Here is a 24,749-nt window from a genome sequence, read left to right on the forward strand (position 1 = left end):
TACAGAAGTCACCTACAAACAGACAAAAACATGGAGAGACTCCCAAATAACTACAAATTTGTATAACTTAATCAGTCTCAAGATGAAAACAGAGCAAAAAAAGACAATTACAAAAGTCCATCAAAGTTCAGGACACGACATTTCAAATCCCAAGTCAGGTTAGACAAAAGAAGTTGGCAAGAACATACATTGTACCAATTGTCACCTTTTCTCTTGCATACCAATACACCACTGATTCTTCAAAGAACGAAATTCCTATGCATGAAACAGCTTCAAACATCTGATTACTTTACAGAGGACTTGATGTTTTAAATATCTAATGTGAGAAAAAGTTTTTGAAAGGTTTAAATTATGTTTAGAGGTTTGTTGGAAGTTGCTAAGTGCGCAAAACACACACACACACACACACACACACACACACACACACACACACACTCTCTCTCTCTCTCTCTCTCTCTCTCTCTCTCTCTTCCTAACTGTAATACTTGGGTTATTGTGTTAAACTTTTAACATAACAATACACCTCTTATTGAGAAGATTATGTGAGGTTTTTGAATGCTTAAATTCAGCCAATTACTATACAAATACTGAAAATCAAAATTTTGTTGCCTCTGTAAGCCATTAGATAAGCAATCTTCAACTAGTACTGAGTTCCAGGATAGTCACTTAGTAATAGATATTAGTATGACCCCTGCTAAAACTGCAAAATGCTAAGATTCTGACAAGTGAAGATGCTGGATCAAGAGGAGCGTTCAGTATAAGTCGTCAGCTTTGGCCGGTGATGTTATGTTAATTACAGCTGTCAAGTCTCCTTTGGGTGCATTTATTCACAGTTCTGCTCTTAGTTGGCAAAGCCATCGCATTTGTAAAAAGATTGTGACAGACTTATCTGTAGCTTTGCCCAAGGTCTAGGTTAGGTTGGAAGGTGACAGCTCAGTTGACAGGTCGTGAAGCCAAATAATGTGATAGTAAAAAAAAATTGGTTATGTAGACAGATTGACCTGTACCTTACCTCATTTGGGGAGGGGGGAAAAAAAGTTAACAGTCATAGTCTTATTTACAGCATTTGTTGTATGTTTCCCATGACAGTGGTCAAAGCCTATGACTCGTATTGAGTATTCCTCTATATCCGAAGATGTCTCCTGAGACACCAATAGTGACACCCTTCATTTTGTTGTGAGGAGCAGTAAACTGGCAAAGTGGTAGTCATTATTGTCAAGTTCAATACAAATTCACGGCTCAGTAACTGACTTTCCCAAAAAGGGGGAGATACAGTACAAGTATATCTTCAGTTAACTGTCATTGCCAAACTATTAGCAATAGAGCAACACTGCCGCTGGCCGTATCCAGACTTTACCTGAGAGTTTTTCCCATAATAAAATTTCTTTTTGGTTACAGACTGCATCATACTATACCCAAAGCAATGTTATGGCCACTACTGCAAATGGCATTCATTAGGGCACTGAATGTCACAGACACAGTGTCACTGGAAATGTGCTTGCAACTGATTTTCTTGTAAGATCCTGGCCACATTGCCAGTAACCATTTCTCATTCTGTATTTGCATTTTCCTCTAGACTATACTTCGCGGTGAGGGTGATATATGTAGTACTCTGCAATTACTGCTTAAGTTTTTTAGCAAACAAAAGGGAAAATATAACCATTGGTGAACTGAAACAAATAGAAATGACAGGAATAATCTACTATGGAAGATGAATATTCTAGCCTGCACCAATTTCTCAAACTCTACTTGCACTCCACCCTATGATTTTGAATTTCCAGCAACTGCACACCATTTGCTTTTAACTTTTTTCCAGTTATCTAAGAACACAAATTCACTAACGAAAACCCCTCTATCACAAGCACTTTCTGTAAATAAAACCATACCCATGTCTCCCACTCTTAAACAACTGACACTTTCATATTTATTGTGAATTGATGTAGCAATATATTTGTTCCACACACTTAGAAGTTAAAATATTTTGATTAGAAAAATTACACTGTACCTTACCCATACTTTCAAAAAATGCGTGTTTTAATTGATTTATTGATTACATTCAGGGCACACCTATCACCAATTCTCAGAAGTATGTGTCTTTACAGAAAATCTGTAGTAATAAAAACTCTGCCTCGTTCATGTGCCACTATTGTTGCAATGCAGTCACACCTGAACAGTACAATCTAATCTTTAGAAGTGTATTTTCATAACTGTCACCTGAAGTTTACACAATGAGCAGGGTGACTGTATATGAACGCAATATCTTGTATTTTCAACCACGTGCCTGGAGTTCTAAGCAAACTGATAGAGTGCATTAAAAGAAAAATCGTTCATTGTGTGAGATGTACCTGAAATTCAGTTCCAGCAAGCTCTGCAGTAGACAGGAATTCTTGAAACGAACTCTCTTCCGTGACAGACTGAAGATTAAGCCTTCCCCAGTCATAACCATCATTGATGTCGGCAGTATGCAACTACGAAAGAAAATCATTCACTTTCTAATCCTTAAAAATCAACGAAGGGGATGCATAATGCTCAATGACTTACCAACGAGTCCGCACCTTTCCTGCTCCTCTGCGAAGAGCCAAATCTATCCCTGATTAAAGCCCTCCCTAGGCTGCTACTATTTCTATTCTTTTTTCCCATGTTTCGTTCTAATGTTTATTACCACATATCTATAACTTCATTACACAACACACGCTGTCTGCTGGCACAGGTTTCAAAGTTCGTTTGTCTGTTGTCAAAAAGAGAAGCTACACGACGTCATACATACATCGATTGTTGCAGCAGTTGTATCTTGCAATAAAACCTATGGTACAGTGCAACTAATTTGGGATTTATTATTGTTCCCAATTTAATTTAGCTAAAATTCAGAGCTTTTTGTGTATAATTTCTTTCATTTCAAAGCAATGTCATGGAAACGCAAGAGACTGGAGACCTTACCCCCCTCGATCACAAACGGGGGAGCTTCAGGCAGTGAAAAATATTTAATGCTTTAATTATGGAAAGTAAAACAAATATAGAAGTGAGAGTGACCAATTTAGGTCTTGTAACGCCCTATCGACTCTACAGCTGATGCATATCCAAATCCGCCAAAGACTAATTTAAGCAGCTGTCGGAACTCAGAAGGCAACTCGCCAGGCAAAATGGCAATGGTTGTGCAGTTACTGAGGAGCGGAGCGCTAAACAAATGTAATATAGTACCTACGTATCAGGTTGTTAGAAAATGTGAGTACGAAGGAACTAGATAATTTTTTCTTTTGGTTCATAGTTTTGTACGCATTGCCATAAAACTTCACATTCAAGTAAATGTAGAAGTTAGGTTATAATACAGCAAACACCGTAGTTCTGTATTTTCTGGATGCATAATTTATGTACAAAAATAAATAAATTCTCTCGTTACCTGACAAAAGGATGAATTTTTATCGAATACCTATGTGTGTCAACGCGAATGATTTGATTATGATCTTGCAGGAAGTTATAAATGACCTAAGATGATACAGTTTGCATATTGCAGGTCAGAAACTTTGATTAAAATTCTTCAAACATATTGATATATTAATGATTTAATTATTCTCATTTTCAGTGGTTATTGGTATGATGGATAAGGTGACAGTTAGTTTAAAACTATGTGCATTCTTGGTTGAAAATATGGCAATTTGCTGACCATGTACAACATTTTTTTTTTTTACATAAATTTTAAGATGCCATTATTTTGTGAGATTTACACTGTAATCTAAATGGAATATCTAAAACACCCGTATGTGATATGATTACAAATTGTCAAAGATAAGTGATGGATAATAATTATAATCCATTTCCGCTTTTTATATTTATGGATGTTACTGTTATCGGATTAAAGTTCATCATTGATCAAAATGTTAATTAGGGAGTACATGTACTGATATTTGTATGCCCAACCTTTCAGAGAGGTTCTACAGAGGACAACACATATCCTAAATATTACACATTTCTGTGCAACAAACACTTCATCCCTCAGTGAAAAGTTGGATTCAGTTTACCGTCATTCAGCCATATGATGTGATGCATGCACATACAGAAAGAAAACGGATGACTGCAACATTTGTTTTGAATCTGTTTGTTTTGAATGTAAGTTTTGCTGAGTGACTGATTCCTATCATAGCTAAAGTTCTGTGCCAGGCTGAAATGTGACGGTTTCGTTGAGTTCACAAAGCCAATGACTGTGAACACAAAAGCTTAATTCTGGTGACCTACTGCTTTGTAGCAATGTCTGAGATCTAGGTAAAGTTGAAAGATGACAATGCGAGCGTGAGTCAACAAAATGATAACAATTAACCCAAAAGTTACCCCCAAAGAATGATGCTCTAAGACATTAACCAGTGAAACCAAGAAGAAAAATTCAGCTTTTTGACAGTTAATCAGAGAACTAGCTTTTTAGAATGTTCTGTTTCGCTTTCTTTCCCTCTTATTTCTCAGTGTGGTCTGGAGCTCAGAACTGTGTGTACTATGTTTTATTCAAGATTAGTAATAGTCTGCTTGTGAAGAAACAAAACATTTCCAAATTGTTTGTGATCTTTCAGTAAAATATTAAAATCTACAAATTACTTTTTGCTTTATTCTATCCGCCATTTAATGTAATAGTGACGGAATTTTTTCTGTAAATATATGAAAATTTCCCATTTAAGGTCTATATACTGCAGTAATTAAGACATGTTGTGTAGGAGGAATTCACTGTTATTGATCTCTGCTGAACCTTCAGCTTTAAATAGAGTAAAATGGATGCTATTTTGAAGATACACAATAGCCCTTCCTTTATCTACATTTTCCTGTGAGAAATAGTTTGCTAACTTATTCTTGTTTAACATAGATTCCTGTACACTCAGATGCAATACATAAATTTTCTTTTTGACTCACTAGATTATATAAACAGACTAAAAGTTCATTCACTTTTTAAAATTTCAAACATTATATGTTAAAATAGCCTTATTCAGACAAATTGATTTTGTGTGACCTTTTATCTTGACCTCACTTAAAAAATATATCTAAATGGAGTATAGTGCAAGACAACTCATCTTATACATGTGTAATCACTGGAGCAGGTCAGGATATTTAATTTGGGTGGTTTTAGAGATATTCAGAATATTGCACACCTTCTAAGCTGAAACAGGCAATCCTTTTCAAGAGTTTTATGGTTTATGCTTTGTAACATGAATGAGATGATGCTATATGGGTCAACTGACAGTTATGCTACCATCCATTGCCTTTGATCTGTGGTGTAACTGTGTTGTGTTGTGTGAAACCATTGAGGTGCCACATCTTTGAAATGAATCGTGTGGTAGAGGAAGAGGTGGCAAGTGTTGGATTTTTTTATTTTTTTTTTTAAGTGGTCATAGTGTGACATTAGACTTTTCGCTGTGTAGTATTTGTTTTCAGAGGTTGTTGGGTTGTCAGTGAGTTATTTTTAATCTCAGTGCAGTAATTATTGGCTACCGATTTGATTTCGGGTTTTGAGCCATTAGTGCAGTTTTTGAAGTTTGTTTGTGAAATACAATTTTGTATTTGTATTTCTTCATTCATCCTGTAAATTGCGATATAATACATACAAGCTTATACATACTGTAATTTAGAAAACATTCAGTACATGTTGAATATTGGTAACATAATTATAAAAACAGTAAGATGATTGAAAAAAATATGGTTTGTACTCCAAAACTCAGACAGAATAGAAGCAGTAGTCAAGTAAGTACTCTTTTAGTTTCACCTTAAACTTGGATAAATTTTGTATCTGCTTGAGATGGCATGGCATACAACATAATGCCAGTATGGTACACTCTTCCCTGACAAATGTTTGTACTTACTGTATTGACATGCAAATAATGCTTCTACCAAGTATCATGAGAGTGGAAATCACATTTATGCTTGACAAGATTGTCTTCTTTTAATATGCTTGCTTCTTATGAAGATTAGTAGTTCAGTGATATATAATCAAGGGAGGGACAGTATACTGGGACTTTTAAATATTGGTCTACAAAAGTATCTGTATTTAGCATGTGTTGTTATTCTGCAATCTTTTTTTGGTAGCTTAAATGTTTTTCTGCTACATATGGAGTTCTCCCAAAAGATAATTCCATATATTAGTAGTGAATGGACACTGCACTGGTACATTGTGACCAATGATCCACAGCTTGTATTTTGTGAGGGGGTTCTTACAGCATATGTAATCATATTTAACTTTTTACTTACATTAATCAGGTGTTTTTCCCATTTCAGGTTATCCTGCATACATGTGCCAAAAAGTTTTGTCACATTCACAGACGAGACGATTTTTCCGTCTGTGTGAAATAATCAGTGTTGCAGGGTGGAGTTTCTGTGAAAGCGTGGAAATTGACTGACAGTTTTTTCAGAATTTATTATTGGCTTATTTGTTCTGAACCATTGTATTAAATCTTGTATTACATCTGCAGCTGTTTTTTGCAGTCTGTCATCATACGACATAATTAAGATATTTCTCATATTTGCAGAAATTATTGTCGGCGCATTAGTTAACTTTCCTGAAAGGTCATCTACATAAAGAATGGGCCCCAGGACTGACCCTTAAAGGACTCCATATCTATTTATTTCTTTATTTATTTTTTTTCATTACTATAACAATTAGAAATTTTATGTTGTGTATGTTTGTCATTTGTTGCTATAATCTTAATGGCCTCTGGTTGCACAGCTGACAAGGAATACTGCTGAAGAACATAGACAGCAACTGCATTACATTCCTGCTTCTTGGGAATGTCACAGACTGACTCGCCAGAGTCTGCCTCACATTTGAAGAATAAGTACACTTTAAAAATAAGGCCCATTGGCTCTTTGTAAAACACAGAAACTTCCAGGCATTCCAGTCATTATCAGAAAACACACAGTCTACCACAGAAATCAATCATAGTTTTGTGTACATAAAACACAATAGAATGCTAAAATATGACGACGTTTACACAGTACGGGACACGGGAACAGACTGAGTGCTGATTAGATAGCTGTGCAGCTGTCTACTGTGCATACCCATCCCAGAAGCCACAAATGGGGTCAAGGACTATAGCTACGGATTTAGCAATTGAAGTTAAGTTATTCATTAGCAGCCGTGATGGGCAAGGATATGGCTTTGATTTTAAAATTTCTACAGTTACAGCCAAATCTCAGAGTTGTGAGGTGTAGTCGGTGTGGCAAATTGATGCTGGCATACGTTCCTGCTACTCGAACCGAGGACGAGTACACGTGGAGATGTCGCCTGTGATAATATTTCGAGCTCCAATAGGAGTTGTTCGTGGTTCGAGAAATATAGGCTGGCCGTGTATGACATTGTTTTGGTAACATGTCATTGGGTTATTGTTCACCTATTTGGTTTTGTGTGTAGGAGGAAGGTCTGAGTGATGGGTGTGCCTTAGATAGTTGTCATTTTTGCAGTGAGGTGTGTACAGAGTTTAAGTATAGGCGGTCTTTTGGAGTGCTGGGAGTAGTTGCAGAAATTAGTGAGTCGCATTTTGGGAAGGCGAAGTATGGGAAGGGTAATGGCCCTGTGCAAAGAGGGGCGTGGGGATGTGTTTCCAGGGGTGGGTGTTCTGATGTGGTTTTTAGGTGGTGGGACATATACTAAATTGTTGGTAGGGGTAATAGAAGAGCATAGTGGAGGCAGTCTCCTTATTAGATTTGTTGCCTGTAAAACACAGTCTTTGGTTCAACTTTCCCACAGCGTAGTCTTTAATGCTTCTTATTTGTTTCTCTTGGAATTGCAGTCTGTAGGTATTTCGTGTAAATTTTTTTGTGTTTTCATGTAACTGAAATTTAATATAACTTACTGTATTTAGTACTCATAGCCACAGTTTATATTGTTTATAGTCAATTGCCACTTTTCAGACCGTGGAGACATATTGTGTAAATCATCTTACAATTTTGGTCTTCTGATGACTTCACTAGTCAGTAAATGACAGCATCATCTGCAAACAATCTTAGGTGGCTGCTCAGATTGTGTCCAAACTCATTCATATAGATTAAGAATAGCAGAGGACATATAACATTTCCTTGGGGAACCCCAGAAATGACTTCAGTTTCATTATATGACTTACCATCAGTTATTTTTGGACAGGGAAACATGTACGATATTCATTTATAGCGAAGGGCATTAAAAAGTTGGTGGCAAAACCATGTTTTATCATCTGCAACATCCATTCCATCGAACAGGTTAAATCTGTTACATGATAAACCAATCAAATCTAAAGGCCATAAATTCCACTACATGCCTTGGAATTACAATTATGAACAACTTAAATTGAAAATAATACACAGAAAATGTTGTGGGGAAGGCAAACCAAAGACTGCATTTTATTGGCAGATTACTTAGAAGATGCAACAGATCTACTAAAAAACTGCCTATACGAAATTTGCCCATCCTCTTTTGGAATACAGGTGTGTTAACGCTGACCTACATAGGGTGAAACGACCATAATAATAAAATAAGGTAACTCGGAGTTTGCGCAGAAAGATATAGGTGTTCCTTTTTTCCGCATGTTGTTTGAGAGTGGAATAATAGGGGATTAGTGTGAAATTGGTTTGATGAACCCTCTACCAAGTACTTAAGTGTAATTTGTAGAGTAGCATTGTAGATGTAGAAATGTCTTCTCCAAATTAGGGTCCATGTTTGACACTAGTAGACTTGTTTTGGCAAGGAATCACCTCTTTACCTGTGCTAATCTGCTGTTTATGACCACCATGCTTCCCCCTCTGTGTTTGTTGCACCCAGCTTTGATGTTCACTCTTTCACTAATTTCATTTTTGCGACTCCTCATTACATTTGTCTTAGTAGATAGCAAGGAATAAATAAGTAAAAATAAATGTTTAATGTATGAGGAAGGATTGTAAAGTAACTCTCAAAAATTTTGTTGCCAAAAAGTATAATAGGTAGCAAAAAAAAAAAATCACTAATGAAAATACATCTTTGTACCTCCTTTTCTACGTGATCACCAACACTCGACACATTTTGTCGTACCAGTTTCATTATGCCTTGTCCGTAGAAGTCTGGTTGGTTGGAGTATAACCATCTGCAAACAGCTCATTTCACTTCCACATCTGTCACATAGCGCTGGCCGGCCAGGAATTTCTTCATGAGACCAAACAGATGAAAATCAAATAGTGCAAGGTCCAGAGTGTACGCTGGATGCTGGAGGACCTCTCGCCCAGATTTGGTGATTATCTCACGAACAGAACCAGCAACATGGAGTGAGCATTGTCACGAAGACGTTTGTCAATAGCAGCATTAATGTTGTGAACAAATTGCACACGGCACCGTGGGAAATGTGGAACTGCTGTGATAACCTCGCAGTTGCACGTGCTGGTCATTCAAAATTGCTGCGTCAATGGCTCCAGCGTTCTGCGGGGTTGCAGCTGTTACTAGCTGCCCGGAGTGTGGTGAATCACTAACTTTCACATGGCTCTTTCGGAAGAACGCATGCCATCCGGAGGCATTCCTATGGCATATACCATCGTCTGCATACACGCCATGCATGTCCCTGTAAATTTCACTTGATTTATGCCTTTTGGTCCACAGATATCAAAATACAATTTGCTGCTCTTCACAAGTCGGTGATAGAAACACGCGCACCACATTTTTTTCCGAATTCAGGCTTCTCTCGCTAGGGCTACAAGTGTGAACAAAATACCCTCTGCAGCACAAACTTCAAACTATATTGTCGTGAAATTTCAACATTCCAGCTGCAACACTAGGAAAGAAGAAAATTGTGCATTACTTTTCAATCCTCCCTCATTCACTTGTACTTTGGTGGGGATAATACCTGAATATTGCTCATCAACCTGGAATCTGCACCAGATGTGGTTCATTGTGGAATCAGACAAGTCGCAAAAAAGAGCAGTGCATTTCATTGCAAGTTCATTTAGTAAGCCTGAAAGCATCACAGACATGCTCATCTAAATTCAGTGGCAGATGCTGAAAACTAGGCATTGTGCTGCATCACAGTGCGCGCGCGCGTACACACACACACACACACACACACACACACACACACACACACACACACACACTCTCCCCCCACCCCCACCCCTCCTCCCTCCCTGTCCCCCTCAGTAACCCATGTCATTGCATGTGGCAGAAGGTGCCTTTATACCATTGTCACAACCGCCTTTTCATATTCCATTAACAAATGGTGCACTGGTAAGAATCTGTGAGAAGTTGAATCTCTCTTAATTTTAGCTTCATGGTCTTTACAGCATCTGCCACTGAATTTAGATGAGCATATCTGTGATGCTTTCAGGCTTACTAAATGAACTTGCAATGAAATGCTCTGCTGTTTTTTGGGACTTGTCTGATTCCACAATAAACTGCATCTGGTGCAGATTCCAGGTTGATGAGCAATATTCAGGTATTGGTTTGATGAAGATATTGTAAGCTGTTACCTCTGTGGGTGGACTATTCTTTCTGTGGATTCTTCCAGTGAATCTATCAGGCATCTGCCTTACCTAGGATTAGATTTATATTTCCTGTTCCACTTTAAATCACTCTACACCCAGATTTGCAGATGTTTTATGGATGTGACTGTTGCATCCTGCCTACTCGTCAAATGTGGGGTGCCTAGGAAACGTGCTTTCTCAGATGACTAGACAACAATTCAAGCAAATTGTATTAATGAAGTGTATTACAAAAGGAAATGATTACAATACTTAACTTTGTGAAATACTGATGTGTCACAAGCAAAGGGCAACAGACAAAATAACAAATCTCTGCAGATCACCACTGTCTGCAAGAAATGATGTACACTATCATATCTTGGTGAGGTATCACAGATTGTAGCCAAAGCACTGAAAGCCTGCAAGTATAGGCTTTCCTACTATGTTAAGAACACGACAGCTCAGTGTATTTTCAATAGTAAATATAAGATCCAGTTATTAGCCAACAATGGGTTATACAAAATCACCTGTTCTGATTGTGCCAAATTTTACATCGGTCAATCAGGCAGAGACATAGCAACTAGACTGGGTGATCATTAATGCAGCTGGAGGTTGCAGAATTCTGACTCCACATTTGCTGAGCATGTACTCAGTGAGGGTCACAACTACCAGCCAGTGTCCCATGTACTTCGCTTAGCAAACAAAGGCCATAAACTCAACCTGCTGGAAGCCCTGGAAATTAAGACCTCTAGCCCACAGCTCAGATCTAATCCTAAATGACCAGACACAGCTCAACACTTCCCCTCTCCTAAACGTCATGTAGTCATCTCTGTTGTTCATTACTTCCCACACTGTCTGTTCCCACATATTCTCATTTTCCTGTATTCATTAAGTTCTTTTGTTTTATTAAAGTTGTCTATGTATTCTGCACAGACTGTAGTTTCAATTGTTAAGGCTTTCTTTAACTGGTACTTGTATTATTGTCCACGTTTAACACTTCTTGTAGTTGTCTCATCAAATATTGCTTATATATTACTTGGTTCATTTATTTAATGCATACTGTTACATAGCCACAGTTTTGAATATAATGTAGATGTTAAAATGCATTACCACTACACTCTCAACAATTGCGTTTACTGTGTATTCCCTCAAACTCTTCCATTTTCCTGCATTTATTTGTTTCTGTTTATCTTATTGATATTGCTTAAGTTCCTTATGTATTCTGTAGTTACATCGATAATTTTTCTTCTTTTAATTGGTTTGTATATCACTCTCCATATTTTATACCTCCTGATGTAGCCTTGTCAAGTACTAATTTTATTTTATTAGTTTTGTTTATTAATAGAAACTTATATAGGCATGCTGTTCCTATTTTGTGTTAAAATTTTTTCCTGTCCACTCCATTTTTATTTATTTACTGTTCAATATTTTACTTTTTCATTGCATTACCACCACACTGTTACTTACTGTACGTTTCTGCTTCCGTCTATATGTGTTACTTCTCTTCCAATGTTTTTTTTTTTTTTTTTTTTTGTTTTTTTTTTGTTTTTTTTTTTGTTTTTTTTGCAAACATTGTAATTTCTTTGGTGACAATATTCAGAAAATGTCTGTGAAGATGTCCTTGTAAGCCAAAAACCAGTTAACACAATAAAAATTAACACTTTAGAACAAAAGCAAACTGGTGCTGCTCATTTATTATAATGTTGTTCTACCAATAACCGACAGAATATTCTGTTAACATAAATCTCTTCAGTATAGACAATGCTACATAGTAGAAGCATTCTGGAACTCGTAGAACTGCTGTGGCCACTCGGGTGTAGCGCTCGTGTTCTCTTAGCACAGAGGATTCTGCCGTCGGGGTATCATCCAGAGGTGGGTCGGTCCGCGTGCAATTGGCTAACGTCTTCTTCACAACCCTCTCTGCTCTAATGTTCCGTACTGCCATGCCGGCGCTTCACTTTACGCCGGAACAGTGACTGCTTTAAGAGAGAGTCCTGAAATCGTATAATTGTACAATAGTGGGTCATTCTCCTCATTTATGTGGAATGTGTTACATTTGTTTATGTCTAGGTTCAGCTGACAATACCTGTGCCAAGTGTCAATCCACTGCAGATTTTTCTAGCGTAAGACTTATCTGTGGACAGCAGCATCATACACTACAGGCCTCGTGGAACTAGTTACTTTGCGCAACAGTATTATGAAAAGGATAGTTGCTGCTAACTATATGGCGGAGATGCTGGGTCGCAGATAGGCACGACGAAAAGACTGCCAGAAAGTGAGCTTTCGGCCAACGAGGCCATCGTCGGAAATAGACGACGTACACACACTCGTGTAAATGCAACTCACACACACGTAACCACAGTTTCTGGCTGCTAAGACCTCGGCCTCATTGGCCAAAAGCACGCTTTCTGGCAGTCTTTCTGTCGTACCTGCCTGCGACCCATCATCTCCGCTATATGGTATCGACTAACCTTTTCATAATATTGTTACATTCCATTGTAGATCTTCCTTAGATAGTTTATACAGGTTGTTGAAAAAAAGTATTCCATATTTTGAACAGAACAAACGTGTCCATCGAACCAGAGCTGTAAAATGCATAACTTCAGAGGTATGGACACTAATCCACCTTCACTGCTGTGAAGCGCATTTTCATTTCTGTAAGTTGTTTGCTGTTTTGAATGACCTACAAAGTGCAGTAAAACTGTGAGGCACATTTCTCTTCATGTTTACTGCTTGTTCTATCCATAGACAATAATACAGCGGTGTGTCTTCAATTGCTGACTGCATTCTGTAAACTGTTGGTAATAGCAAAGAGCTCACAGCAGAAAAGATGTAAGAAAAGTAATGGTCCTATAACTCTTTGGTGTACGCCCAAAGTTATTTTTTCTATGTCTGTATAGTCTCTCTCTCTCTCTCTCTCTCTCTCTCTCTCTCTCTCTCTCTCGCTCTCTGTGTGTGTGTGTGTGTGTGTGTGTGTGTGTGTGTGTGTGTGTGTGTGTCCCCTTCTGATACACATGCTGTAGTCACTCTGTGTGAAGATGAGAATGAGTTCCTAAGGTTTATCTTCACAGATTGGAACAAGGACTGGAAGCCTGGGCCGTACCCTCAGACACAAAAGGAGCGTGAAGAGGCGGCCAAGAAGTACGGGCTGAGGCCGGACCAGTACGAGCCCTACCCGGATGACGGCATGGGCTACGGGGACTACCCTAAGCTGCCAGAGGTCTCGGGCGAGAGCCGCGACCCTTACTACCCCTGGGATTTCCCGGAGCACAAGAGGAACTACAATGAGCCTGTGAGTATATGGGGTATAGCGAGAGCTTTCTGCACGGGATGTACAGTCAGTTTAGAGCACAGAATATCGAGCGAAGCATTGAGAAGAAGCGGAAATGGAACTAGTGATAAACTTAGCATAAAAATTGGGGCTCGTGTAGTAAAGAAGCGTGTTAATAAAAGAGTAACACTTGGTGCACAAACGTGTTTTTTTAAATGAACGGTACCCGTGTAGTAATAAGTGAAAAAGCAATTTTACTACATCAAATCTTTCAGCTAAAGTCTGGACCGGGGTCAGCAGCAGTCGCAGCACTGTTTATCTACTGTCACGAGTTGACAATATTGTCGGTATCACGTAGCCGGTGAGATGACAGTTTCACGTAGCCAGTGAGAGGTGAGAAAAAACGCAATGAATTACTAGAGGTCATACTGAAGCTGTTGTCTTCTTTGCTGTTGTCACATACATTTTACTGTTTCATCCAAATATGTCGTGAATTAGCACAGCTTAAATTACAGTGAATGGGGCGAGCAGTAGTTTAATTTGTAAACCGGATATTCACAAATATTTGACTGTTTTTACAAGTTTGTCCCAAATTTGGAGGTTGCGGTTAGGTGAGAATGAGAATGTGACAGTTTGGTTGTGAGTTGGTGAAACCGACAAATGTGAAAACTAAAAAAAGCTGGTTGTGGTGACAGACTGAACTGTAGCTCAGCCCGGTGTCTAGGTTAGGCCGGAATATTACAGTGGTGTTGTGGGTTGGCATAGCATAAAATATACGTTTGTGATGACGGACTGGTCTCCAGCACAGGTTATGTTGAAATGCGACGGTTTCACTTGCGAAAATTAAATTAATAACCTTTGTGTCACTTATGTTGCATTTCTTTTTCTGATGGTGTCACAAATTACATTGTTCTGACCGAGCGAGGTGGCACAGTGGTTAACACACTGGACTCGCATTCTGGAGGACTGCTGTTCGAACTGACATCCGACTGTCCTGACTTGGGTTTTCTATGAATTCCCTAAATCACTTCAGGAACTGTAGTTCACTAAGCTTTAGAAGATGGGTCTGCCAGCTCTGGCTGTGTGAGAATGTAAATTAGGAGAATGGTGTAGCCAACTTGATGGGAAAGTTCAATGATTCAGGCTGTTTCAGTCCAGAGATTCACTCTCTGAACAGTCATCTCAATTCTTTCACTGATAGTTTGAGTAATGTCTCCCAGATACGAGAGTGGCTCAAAGACTTCTGAAATAATGGAACCCATTATGTTGTCCTTGATGGTGAGTGTTTCAGATGAGGTTATCATCAGCAGTGCCCCTAGGAAAGTGTCATAGGACCACTATTATATGCTATCTATATACGTGAGTGATCTGGCAGATATCTGTGGTTGTTTGCTGATGATGCTATGGTGTATGGGAAATTGTTGTTTAGTGACTGTAGGCTGATGCAAGATGACTTAGACAAAATTTCCAGTTGGTGTGATGAATGACAGGTGGCTCTAAATGTAGATAAATGTAAGTTAATCCAGATGAGTAGAAAACAAACCTGTAATGTTCACATACAGCTTTGGTAGCACCTGCTTGTCAGTCACGTTATTTAAATATCTCAGTGTAACACTGCAAAGTGATACGAAGTGTAATGAGCATGTGAGGATTGTGCTAGGGAAAACGAATGGTTGACTTTCGTTTGTTGGGAGAATTTTTGGAAAGTTTGGTTCATCTGTAAAGGAGATTGCATATAGGACCATTGTGCGACCTATTCTTGATTACTGCTTCCACATCTACATCTACATCCATACTCCGCAAGCCACCTGACGGTGTGTGGCGGAGGGTACCTTGAGTACCTCTAGCGGTTCTCCCTTCTATTCCAGTCTCGTATTGTTCGTGGAAAGGAGGATTGTCGGTATGCCTCTGTGTGGGCTCTAATCTGTCTCATTTTATACTCAAGGTCTCTTCGCGAGATATACGCAGGAGGGAGCAATATACTGCTAGACTCCTTGGTGAAGGTATGTTCTTGAAACTTCAACAAAAGCCCGTACCGAGCTACTGAGCATCTCTCCTTCAGAGTCTTCCACTGGAGTTTATCTATCATCTCCGTAACACTTTCGCGATTACTAAATGATCCTGTAACGAAGCGAGCTGCTCTCTGTTGGATCTTCTCTCTCTCTTCTATCAACCCTATCTGGTACGGATCCCACACTGCTGAGCAGTATTCGAGCAGTGGGCGAACAAGCGTACTGTAACCTACCTCCTTTGTTTTCAGATTGCATTTCCTTAGGATCGTACCAATGAATCTCAGTCTGGCATCTGCTTTACCGACGATCAACTTCATATGATAATTCCATTTTAAATCACTCCTAATGCGTGCTTCCAGATAATTTATGGAATTAACTGCTTCCAGTTGCTGACCTGCTATATTGTAGCTAAATGATAAGGGATCTTTCTTTCTGTGTAATCACAGCACATTACACTTGTCTACATTGAGATTCAATTGCCATTCCCTGCACCGCGCGTCAATTTGCTGCAGATCCTCCTGCATTTCAGTACAATTTTCCATTGTTACAACGTCTCGATATACCACAGCATCGTCTGCAAAAAGCCTCGGTGAACTTCCGATGTCATCCACAAGGTCATTTATGTATATTGTGAAAAGCAACGGTCCTACGACACTCTCCTGCGGCACACCTGAAATCACTCTTACTTCGGATACTTCGAAGACTTCTCTCCATTGAGAATGACATGCTGTGTTCTGTTATCTAGGAACTCTTCAATCCAATCACACAATTGGTCTGATAGTCCACATGCTCTTACTTTGTTCATTAAACGACGGTGGGGAACTGTTTCAAACGCCTTGCAGAAGTCAAACACGGCATCTACCTGTGAACCCGTGTGTATGGCCCTCTGAGTCTCGTGGACGAATAGCGCGAGCTGGGTTTCATACAATCGTCTTTTTCGAAACCCATACTGATTCCTACAGAGCAGATTTCTAGTCTCCAGAAAAGTCATTATACTCGAACATAATACGTGTTCCAAAATTCTACAACTGATAGACGTTAGAGATATACGTCTATAGTTCTGCACATCTGTTCTACGACCCTTCTGGAAAACAGGGATGACCTGTGCCCTTTTCCAATCCTTTGGGACGCTACGCTCTTTTAGAGACCTACGGTACACCGCTCTAAGAAGGGGGGCAAGTTCCTTCACGTACTCTGTGTAAAATCGAACTGGTATCCCAGCGGCCTTTCCTCTTTTGAGTGATTTTAATTGTTTCTCTATCCCTCTGTCGTCTATTTCGATATCTATCATTTTGTTATCTGTGCGACAATCTAGAGAAGGAACTACAGTACAGTCTTCCTCTGTGAAACAGCTTTGGAAAAAGACATTTAGTATTTTGGCCTTTGGTCTGTCATCCTCTGTTTCAGTGCCATTTTGGTCACAGAGTGTTTGGACATTTTGTTTTGATCCACCTACCGCTTTGACATAAGACCAAAATTTCTTAGGATTTTCTGCCAAGTCAGTATCATAGAACTTTACTTTCGAATTCATTGGACGCCTCTCGCATGACCCTCCTCACATTACATTTCGCTTCGCGTAGTTTTTGTTTGTCTGCAAGGCTTTGGCTATGTTTATGTTTGCTGTGAAGTTCCCTTTGCTTCCGCAGCAGTTTTCTAACTCGGTTTTTGTACCACGGTGGCTCTTTTCCATCTCTTACGATCTTCCTTGGCACGTACTCATCTAACGCATATTGTACGATGGTTTTGAACTTTGTCTACTGATCCTCAACACTATCTGTACTTGAGACAAAACTTTTGTGTTGAGCCGTCAGGTACTCTGAAATCTGCTTTTTGTCACTTTCGCTAATCAGAAAAATCTTCCTACCTTTTTTAATATTTCTATTTACGGCTGAAATCATCAATGCAGTAACCGATTTATGATCGCCGATTCCCTGTTCCGCATTAACTGTTTCAAATAGTTCGGGTCTGTTTGTCACCAGAAGGTCTAATATGTTATCGCCACGAGTCGGTTCTCTGTTTAACTCCTGAAGGTAGTTTTCAGATAAAGCACTTAAAAAAATTTCACTGGATTCTTTGTCCCTGCCACCCGTTATGAATGTGGTAGTAAGATCATCCCGCAGTCAGCTTCAAATGTCATTTCTCTAAATTTCCTCAACAGCATTCCTCGAAAGGAACGTCGCCTTACCTGTGGTGATCCTCATTTGAATTGTTGGGATCCGCACCTGGTCTAATTAAAGGAAGACATCGAAGCCGTGCAGAGGCAGATTGCTAGATTTGTTAGTAGTAGGTTTGAGCAGCACACAATTGTCACAGAGATGGTTGTGGAATTCAAATGAGTATCACCACAGGCAAGGTGACATTCCTTTCGAGGAATGCTGTTGAGGAAATTTAGAGAAATGACATTTGAAGCTGACTGCGGAATGATCTTACTACCACTGACATACATTTTGGGTGAGTGCCACAAAAATGAGGTAAGAGAAGTTAGGGTTAATATGGAAGCACATAGACAGTGGTTTTCCCTAGCTCTGTTTGCATGTGGAACAGCAAAGGAAGTGGTACAGGATACCCTCCGCCACGCATTGTACGCTGGCTTGTAATGTATGTATGTAGATGTAGACTTAGACACACGGTAGCACTTTCATCTAGTCGATGTGACAGAAAGACAGCATCGTGGCCACTAGATATTAGTATGTTGGGAGGCTACAATTTCCTACTTGAGATGGACATACACAGATCAATTGGTTGGAGAAGAGACTGCATTAGATGGTTCAAAGAGAAACAAGAAAGGGAATATGTACCAGCTGACACACAATTCCTATGTAATAAAGATGTCTTTCATATTTGTACTTCCGTAAAACTTATGTTCGTACTGGAAAAGTAATTATTATTCCAATTAAACATGTATTTTTTTTTTAATTTTGCAGTTTATGATTTACATTTTGACAGAACTGTATATAATGGAGAGACAAGCTAACATCAGATATGGATTCACTCTTCAGCTCATGATAGGATTAAGTTAATACACAACAAAAAAGGAAGTAAAAAATATTTTGTGACAGCCAGTTATTAACACTTACAGCGCTGTACCACCAGTACTGGTGGGCTAGCTAAAATCAGTAAGCTATAAATTGTGTGTAGAAATTTGTAGTTGGATTCAAAACATTTTTAGTTTATTCGACTGTCTGCATTAAACGTGCTTATTGTGGTATTGTTAGTGTTGAAACTCAATACAAAAATGTAACTGCAATTTAGTTGCATTTATTGCTGAACAAAATACTGAAAAGGACTTCTAATATTCAGATGCATAAGCAAACATGTGGTCTACCTATTCAAATTTTTTTTATAGTACGCTACTGGCCATTAAAATTGCTACACCATGAAGATGGCGTGCTACAGACGGGAAATTTAACCGACAGGAAGAAGATGCTGTGATATGCAAATGATTAGCTTTTCAGAGCAATCACATTGGCGCCGGTGGCGACACCTACAACGTGCTGACACGAGGAAAGATTCCAACCTCTTTCTCATACACAAACAGCAGTTGACCAGCATTGCCTGACAAAACATTGTTGTGATGCCTCGTGTAAGGAGGAGAAATGCGTACCATCGCGTTTCCGACTTTGATAAAGGTCAGATTGTAGCCTATCACAATTGCAGTTTACTGTATCACGACATTTCTGCTCGAATTGGTCGAGATCCAATGACTGTTAGGAGAATATGGGATCGGTGGGTTCAGGAGGTTAATATGGAATGCCGTGCTGGATCCCAAAGGCCTCGTACCACTAGCAGTCGAGATGACAGGCATCTTATCCGCACGGCTGTAACGGATCGTGCAGCCATGTCTCGATCCCTGAGTCAACAGATAGAGGCGTTTGCAAGACAACAACCATCTGCTCGAACAGTTTGACGACGTTTGCAGCAGCACGGAGTATCAGCTCGGAGACCAATGCTGCGGCTACCCTTGACGCTGTATCACGGACAGGAGCGTCTGCGAAGGTGTACTCAATGACGAACCTGGGTGCACGAATGGCAAAACATCTTTTTTTTGGATGAATCCAGATTCTGTTTACAGCATCGTGAAGGTCACATCCGTGTTTGGCGACATCGCGGTTAACGCACATACTGGCGTATCACCCGGCGTGATGGTATCGGGTGCCATTGGTTACACGTCTCGGTCACTTCTTGTTCGCATTGACTGTGCTTTGAACAGTGGACATTACATTTCAGATGTGTTACGACCCGTGGCTCTAACCTTCATTTGATCCCTGCGAAACCCTACATTTCAGCAGGATAATGCACGACCGCATGTTGCAGGTCCTGTACGGCCCTTTCTGGATACGGAAAATGTTTGACTGCTGCCCTGGCCAGCACATTTTCCAGATCTCTCACCAATCGAAAACGTCTGGTCAATGGTGGCCGAGCAACTGGCTCGTCACAATTCGCTTGTCACTACTCTTGATGAACTGTGGTATCGTGTTGAAGCTGTGTTGGTAGCTGTACCTGTACACGCCATCCGAGCTCTGTTTGACTCAATGCCCAGGCATATCAAGGCCGTTATTATGGCCAGAGGTGGTTGTTCTGGGTACTGATTTCTCAGGATCTATGCACCCAAAATGCGTGAAAATGTAATCACATGTCAGTTCTAGTATAATATATTTGTCCATTGAATACCCGTTTATCATCTAAAATTCAGCATTCATGGTGGAGCACAGTGTGCTGCAACTTGATACGTAGCAAGATACGTAGTCCAATATTACATTCACTGCACTAAAATCTTCAGATTCATTTCCTGGTGGACAGTTGATCATAACAACACAATCTGTGAAAATAATATGATAAACACATGCAAGAACTCAATTTTGAGAAAGATCTGCACTTACCAATATACTCAGATGATATGTAAACTGATCAGCATCAGATGCTTTAATTTTCATCTTCTACAGGCATGTTAAGAGTCTTGTACATCATTTGCTGCAAATGTGTCTCCTCTTCACTGCACATTTTCAATGCTAAATAGACACGAAAACACACAAAAAGCATGAAATAGAGCAAACTCAAAATGTCAGATGACAACCTTAAAAGCGACTGACAGTAATAGAGCTTTAAAAACTAACAAATTTTTCCAGTGATGCTGCTTCTGCCATCTGGTGGTCACAGTAGAAACTACAAAGACTGCAGCCATCATTTGTGGGGCTCATAAACATATGTTAGACACCAAGGAAAATCGCCATAACAGGTGTGATGTAATATTACTTCCACCACACATTTCCATTTCCTGAAATTGAAATCACTGTAAGTGTGTGTGTGTGTGTGTGTGTGTGTGTGTGTGTGTGTGTGTGTGTATGTGTGTGTGTGTTGGGGGAGTACTAATAGATAAGTGGATATGTTTCTGTTGACTACCAATGATGCGAATGTTTCGTGTGGTTTCAGCTGCACGTAGAGTTTGACATGTTCGGGGAGGACCGATACGACGTTTCTGGAAGACCGCGTTTTACGGCAACGCAGCAGGCGCTGGCCTTTGTCGGGGTCGTCGGTGGATTCTTTGGGCTGTACTACCTGCTGGATGACTACAAGATGTTCAGACCTGTGGCAAGTATTCTTTGTTGACTACCCTGCTCCACAATCTTCAAAACTATTTAGTTGTATGAATATAATAGAGGGGAAACATTCCATGTGGGAAAAATATGTCTAAAAACAGAGATACTGTAACTTACCAAACGAAAGAGATGTTATGTTGATAGGAGACAATAAAAAACACACACACAAATTTCAAGCTTTGCAACCCACAGTTGCTTCGTCAGGAAAGAGGGAAGGAGAGGGAAAGACGAAAGGATGTGGGTTTTAAGGGAGAGGGTAAGGAGTCATTCCAATCCCGGGAGCGGAAAGACTTACCTTAGGGGGAAAAGGGACAGGTATACATGCACACGCACATCCATCGGCAGTACTGTGTGCCGATGGATATGTGTGTGCGTGCGCGCGCACACGCACGCACGCGCGCGCGCGAGTGTATACCTGTCCCTTTTCCCCCTAAGGTAAGTCTTTCCGCTCCCGGGATTGGAATGACTCCTTACCATCTCCCTTAAAACCCACATCCTTTCGTCTTTCCCTCTCCTTCCATCTTTCCTGATGAAGCAACCGTGGGTTGCGAAGCTTGAAATTTGTGTGCGTGTTGTGTGTTTTTTATTGTCTCCTTTCAACAAAGCAATGCTTTCATTTGGTAAGTTACAGCATCTTTGTTTTTAGATAAACTATTTAGTTGGCTTCACATGAAACTGGAATTACACATAGAACCTAATATTCACAGTACATATTCTTTTAGTGAAGTGGAAATTTGTTACCACAGTTAGATTACCAGAACTACTGTCTGTACACGTTGTTGTTGTTGTTGTTGTTGTTGTTGTTGTTGTTGTTGTTGTTCACCCTCCCCCTTCTTCTGGCAGCAGCCAATGTGGTGGTCCTCCTCCAGACACTCTGCTGTGTATCGTATTGGGCTAAAATACAATTTTCGTCCGGACTGCAGTGTGGCTGTAACTTAGTGTCATTACAGATTTATTTAGCAAAAGCAGTCATTACCTGCAGGAGGGACAGTTGCCTTTGTATGAGGTGTGCCCAGAAAGGAAGAGTCCTCAGCCTCTGACAGTGAAAGGAATTTCTTTTTTCCTCCTCGACAAAGTTGGCAGCGAGACATTAGAGGGCGAGGTGTTGACAGTGGAGTGTGTGCCGATTTGTCTCTTATCGGCAGAAAACTCTCGTAGTGCATTGTAGAAGTAAGTTTCTGTACTTGGAATCCCACCAGATGTGAGGTGAGGAGTGTAATCCGGTTTCTTCTCGCAAAGGGAAATGTGCGTTCCACATTTTTAACTAAATCGGACCCGTTTATAGGCTCGATGTGCCGAATCGTACTAACGTGTACGAGTGGCGTCAAGAGTTCAAACGTGGCAGAACGAACGTTCGCGGGGAACAGAGGAGTGGCATCCCCGAATTGTGATTGACGGCACGGGGAATGACATGGAAGAAATAGATTGAGTTCAGGGAGATGAACCCAATGTGTTCCAGAAATATTCAGATCTCATCTGCACGAAATTGTTATTGAAACACACGGTATTCAAAAATTGGGTGTGAGGAGCGTACAAAAGCGGCTCACAGGCCAGAATCGCCTCTGCACAGGGATTTCTCGAGCACTCTGAACTGGAAGGTGAGTGATGCTCCTCGGTGTAGTTTGTCCAGGGGCGTGGAAGATGGGGGGAGGGTTCATGAACCCGATGCTGAACACTACTGTGAAATTCTATTAAAAAAGACAAAAGAAAAGAAGAGCAATGTTTGAAGGGGGTGTGCTTTTTGCACAACAGTGAATGTCAAGATACAGCCAGTGCCACCTGGCAAAACTCCAGCACTACCGCACGGTTCTTAGGCGACCAGACAGAAAGTGAAAAATGCTCTTGTTCCCACCTAACATAGTGATGAAAATTCCTAACTTAAAAACAGGGTAATTTTTCTGAGTGAGCTAAGTGTGGCTCAAAAGCGTACTGTAGAGATTACACCGTATTGTTGAATACTGAAGCCACTGAAGGTATTAATTACTGTCAGTTGTCTGGTAATCTCTTAGTTCCTTCCTTACCAGAATCAAAAAAATACATTTCAGTTCTGGAATTGTCATCTGCTACATCGATAACGAATCGACGGTCGACAGAACCCACGTAGCCACCCGGGCGCCGCGTTTTCTCCTCTTCTTTTATGAAGAACCGTTCTACGTCCCACCGGTATTCGGTAGTGACGTGTGAAAAAGCTGCGTGCGTTAGTTCCGGTATGTGTGGCTGCTTAAGTCTTATTATTTCTCTTGACAAATCCCTTAACTTGGCTCCAGATCAGTTCTGTATGGCTCGTATTGTAATGGTACAGTGGCAAATTACGCTATATGTCAAATGCGTATCCACATTCTGCTGTATCGAACACAGTACCTCAGAAACGTTAAAAGCAAAACATTAAAAATAACCTGTTTGTGAGCACTTTTTAACTGTGTTCCACTCACGTGTTTCACTACGGAGTAGGAAGCAGCTTCGACCGTTTTCGTACTGCGTATTAACAGTGCGACAATCTGACCGCATCAGTGCAGTGACTGCAACTGAACGCTATTTTTGAAATAAAAACTACGTAGCTAAAGCACGATTAAACGTTGGTGATTGTTAATTTAGTAGAATATCTTAAAGTTTCATTTAACATACCTTAGTAATAAGATATCTAATATATAAGTAGGACCTACTTCTGAGAGCATAACACCACCAATCATTGCATTTGTGTTTGTTTACATCAGATTTATTCTTACGAGGGACAGAGTATAGTCACTTAACGATGACACCTTCCGATAAGCACAGCAGCATCAGCTAATGGTGGTAAATTGCTGCCCACATTATCTGTCAGACCATTTGTGTGTGTTGGGAATAAGTGAGATGAACTCGGAATGTGTTCAATTATTTTGCACTGAACTGATGTTAAGGATATTTGTAATTATGCGGGTCCATTTTGTTACCCTTCACATGTATAGTAATCGTGTGTGCATTTTTCCGGTCACCGTAAACGTGCGCTACATAAGGAACCAATTTCACAGAGTACTCTCTGTAAAATTGAACTGGGATTCCGTCTGGACCTCGCAAGATATTTTTCAACTCTTTCAGTTGCTCCTCTGTGGCATATGTGCCGATTTCTGTGTCCTTCACGCGGGGGTTTGTGGAATAGTGGTATGTTTGTGTGATCCTACTACATAAATTATTTCTTAATGTGGAATTTTAAGCTCTGGCTTTCCTTTTGCTGTCTTCTGTTGCTGCCCAGACTGTCTGGTAGATGATAATTGCAGGAATTCAACATTTCCCATGGTGCAGTGTACAATATTGTTCGTGACATGTTGAAATTTTGTAAAATTAGTGCTCACTGGGTACCTAAGGACCTGACGGATAACCACAATAGCTGGCAACTGACAAGTTTGGATCACTTACCGTGTTACGCTGCAAGAGGAGAACGACTTTTTGAAAGAAATCGTCACCGTCGACGAG

General features: G+C 40.1%; 2 protein-coding genes across 2 annotated transcripts in view; one reads left to right on the forward strand and one right to left on the reverse strand.

Annotated features, from left to right (window-relative positions):
* The window catches only part of LOC126108558 (large subunit GTPase 1 homolog), a 200,194-nt gene extending 197,477 nt beyond the window's left edge, over positions 1–2,717 (reverse strand). Inside the window, exons 1-2 of the mRNA XM_049913845.1 lie at positions 2,542–2,717; positions 2,346–2,468 (exon numbers count right to left, since the gene is read on the reverse strand). Coding sequence (XP_049769802.1) covers positions 2,346–2,468; positions 2,542–2,640 — 222 coding nt within the window. The 5' untranslated portion in view covers positions 2,641–2,717. The remainder of the gene's footprint in view (positions 1–2,345; positions 2,469–2,541) is intronic.
* Positions 2,718–3,068: 351 nt separating this feature from the next.
* Positions 3,069–24,749, forward strand: part of LOC126108559 (NADH dehydrogenase [ubiquinone] 1 beta subcomplex subunit 8, mitochondrial) — a 31,296-nt gene continuing 9,615 nt past the window's right edge. The window contains exons 1-3 of the mRNA XM_049913846.1: positions 3,069–3,222; positions 13,491–13,711; positions 21,133–21,291. Of these exons, the coding sequence (XP_049769803.1) occupies positions 3,141–3,222; positions 13,491–13,711; positions 21,133–21,291 (462 nt within the window). The 5' untranslated portion in view covers positions 3,069–3,140. The remainder of the gene's footprint in view (positions 3,223–13,490; positions 13,712–21,132; positions 21,292–24,749) is intronic.

This window comes from Schistocerca cancellata, chromosome 11 (assembly GCF_023864275.1).
Source record: "Schistocerca cancellata isolate TAMUIC-IGC-003103 chromosome 11, iqSchCanc2.1, whole genome shotgun sequence".
Lineage (NCBI taxonomy): Eukaryota > Metazoa > Arthropoda > Insecta > Orthoptera > Acrididae > Schistocerca > Schistocerca cancellata.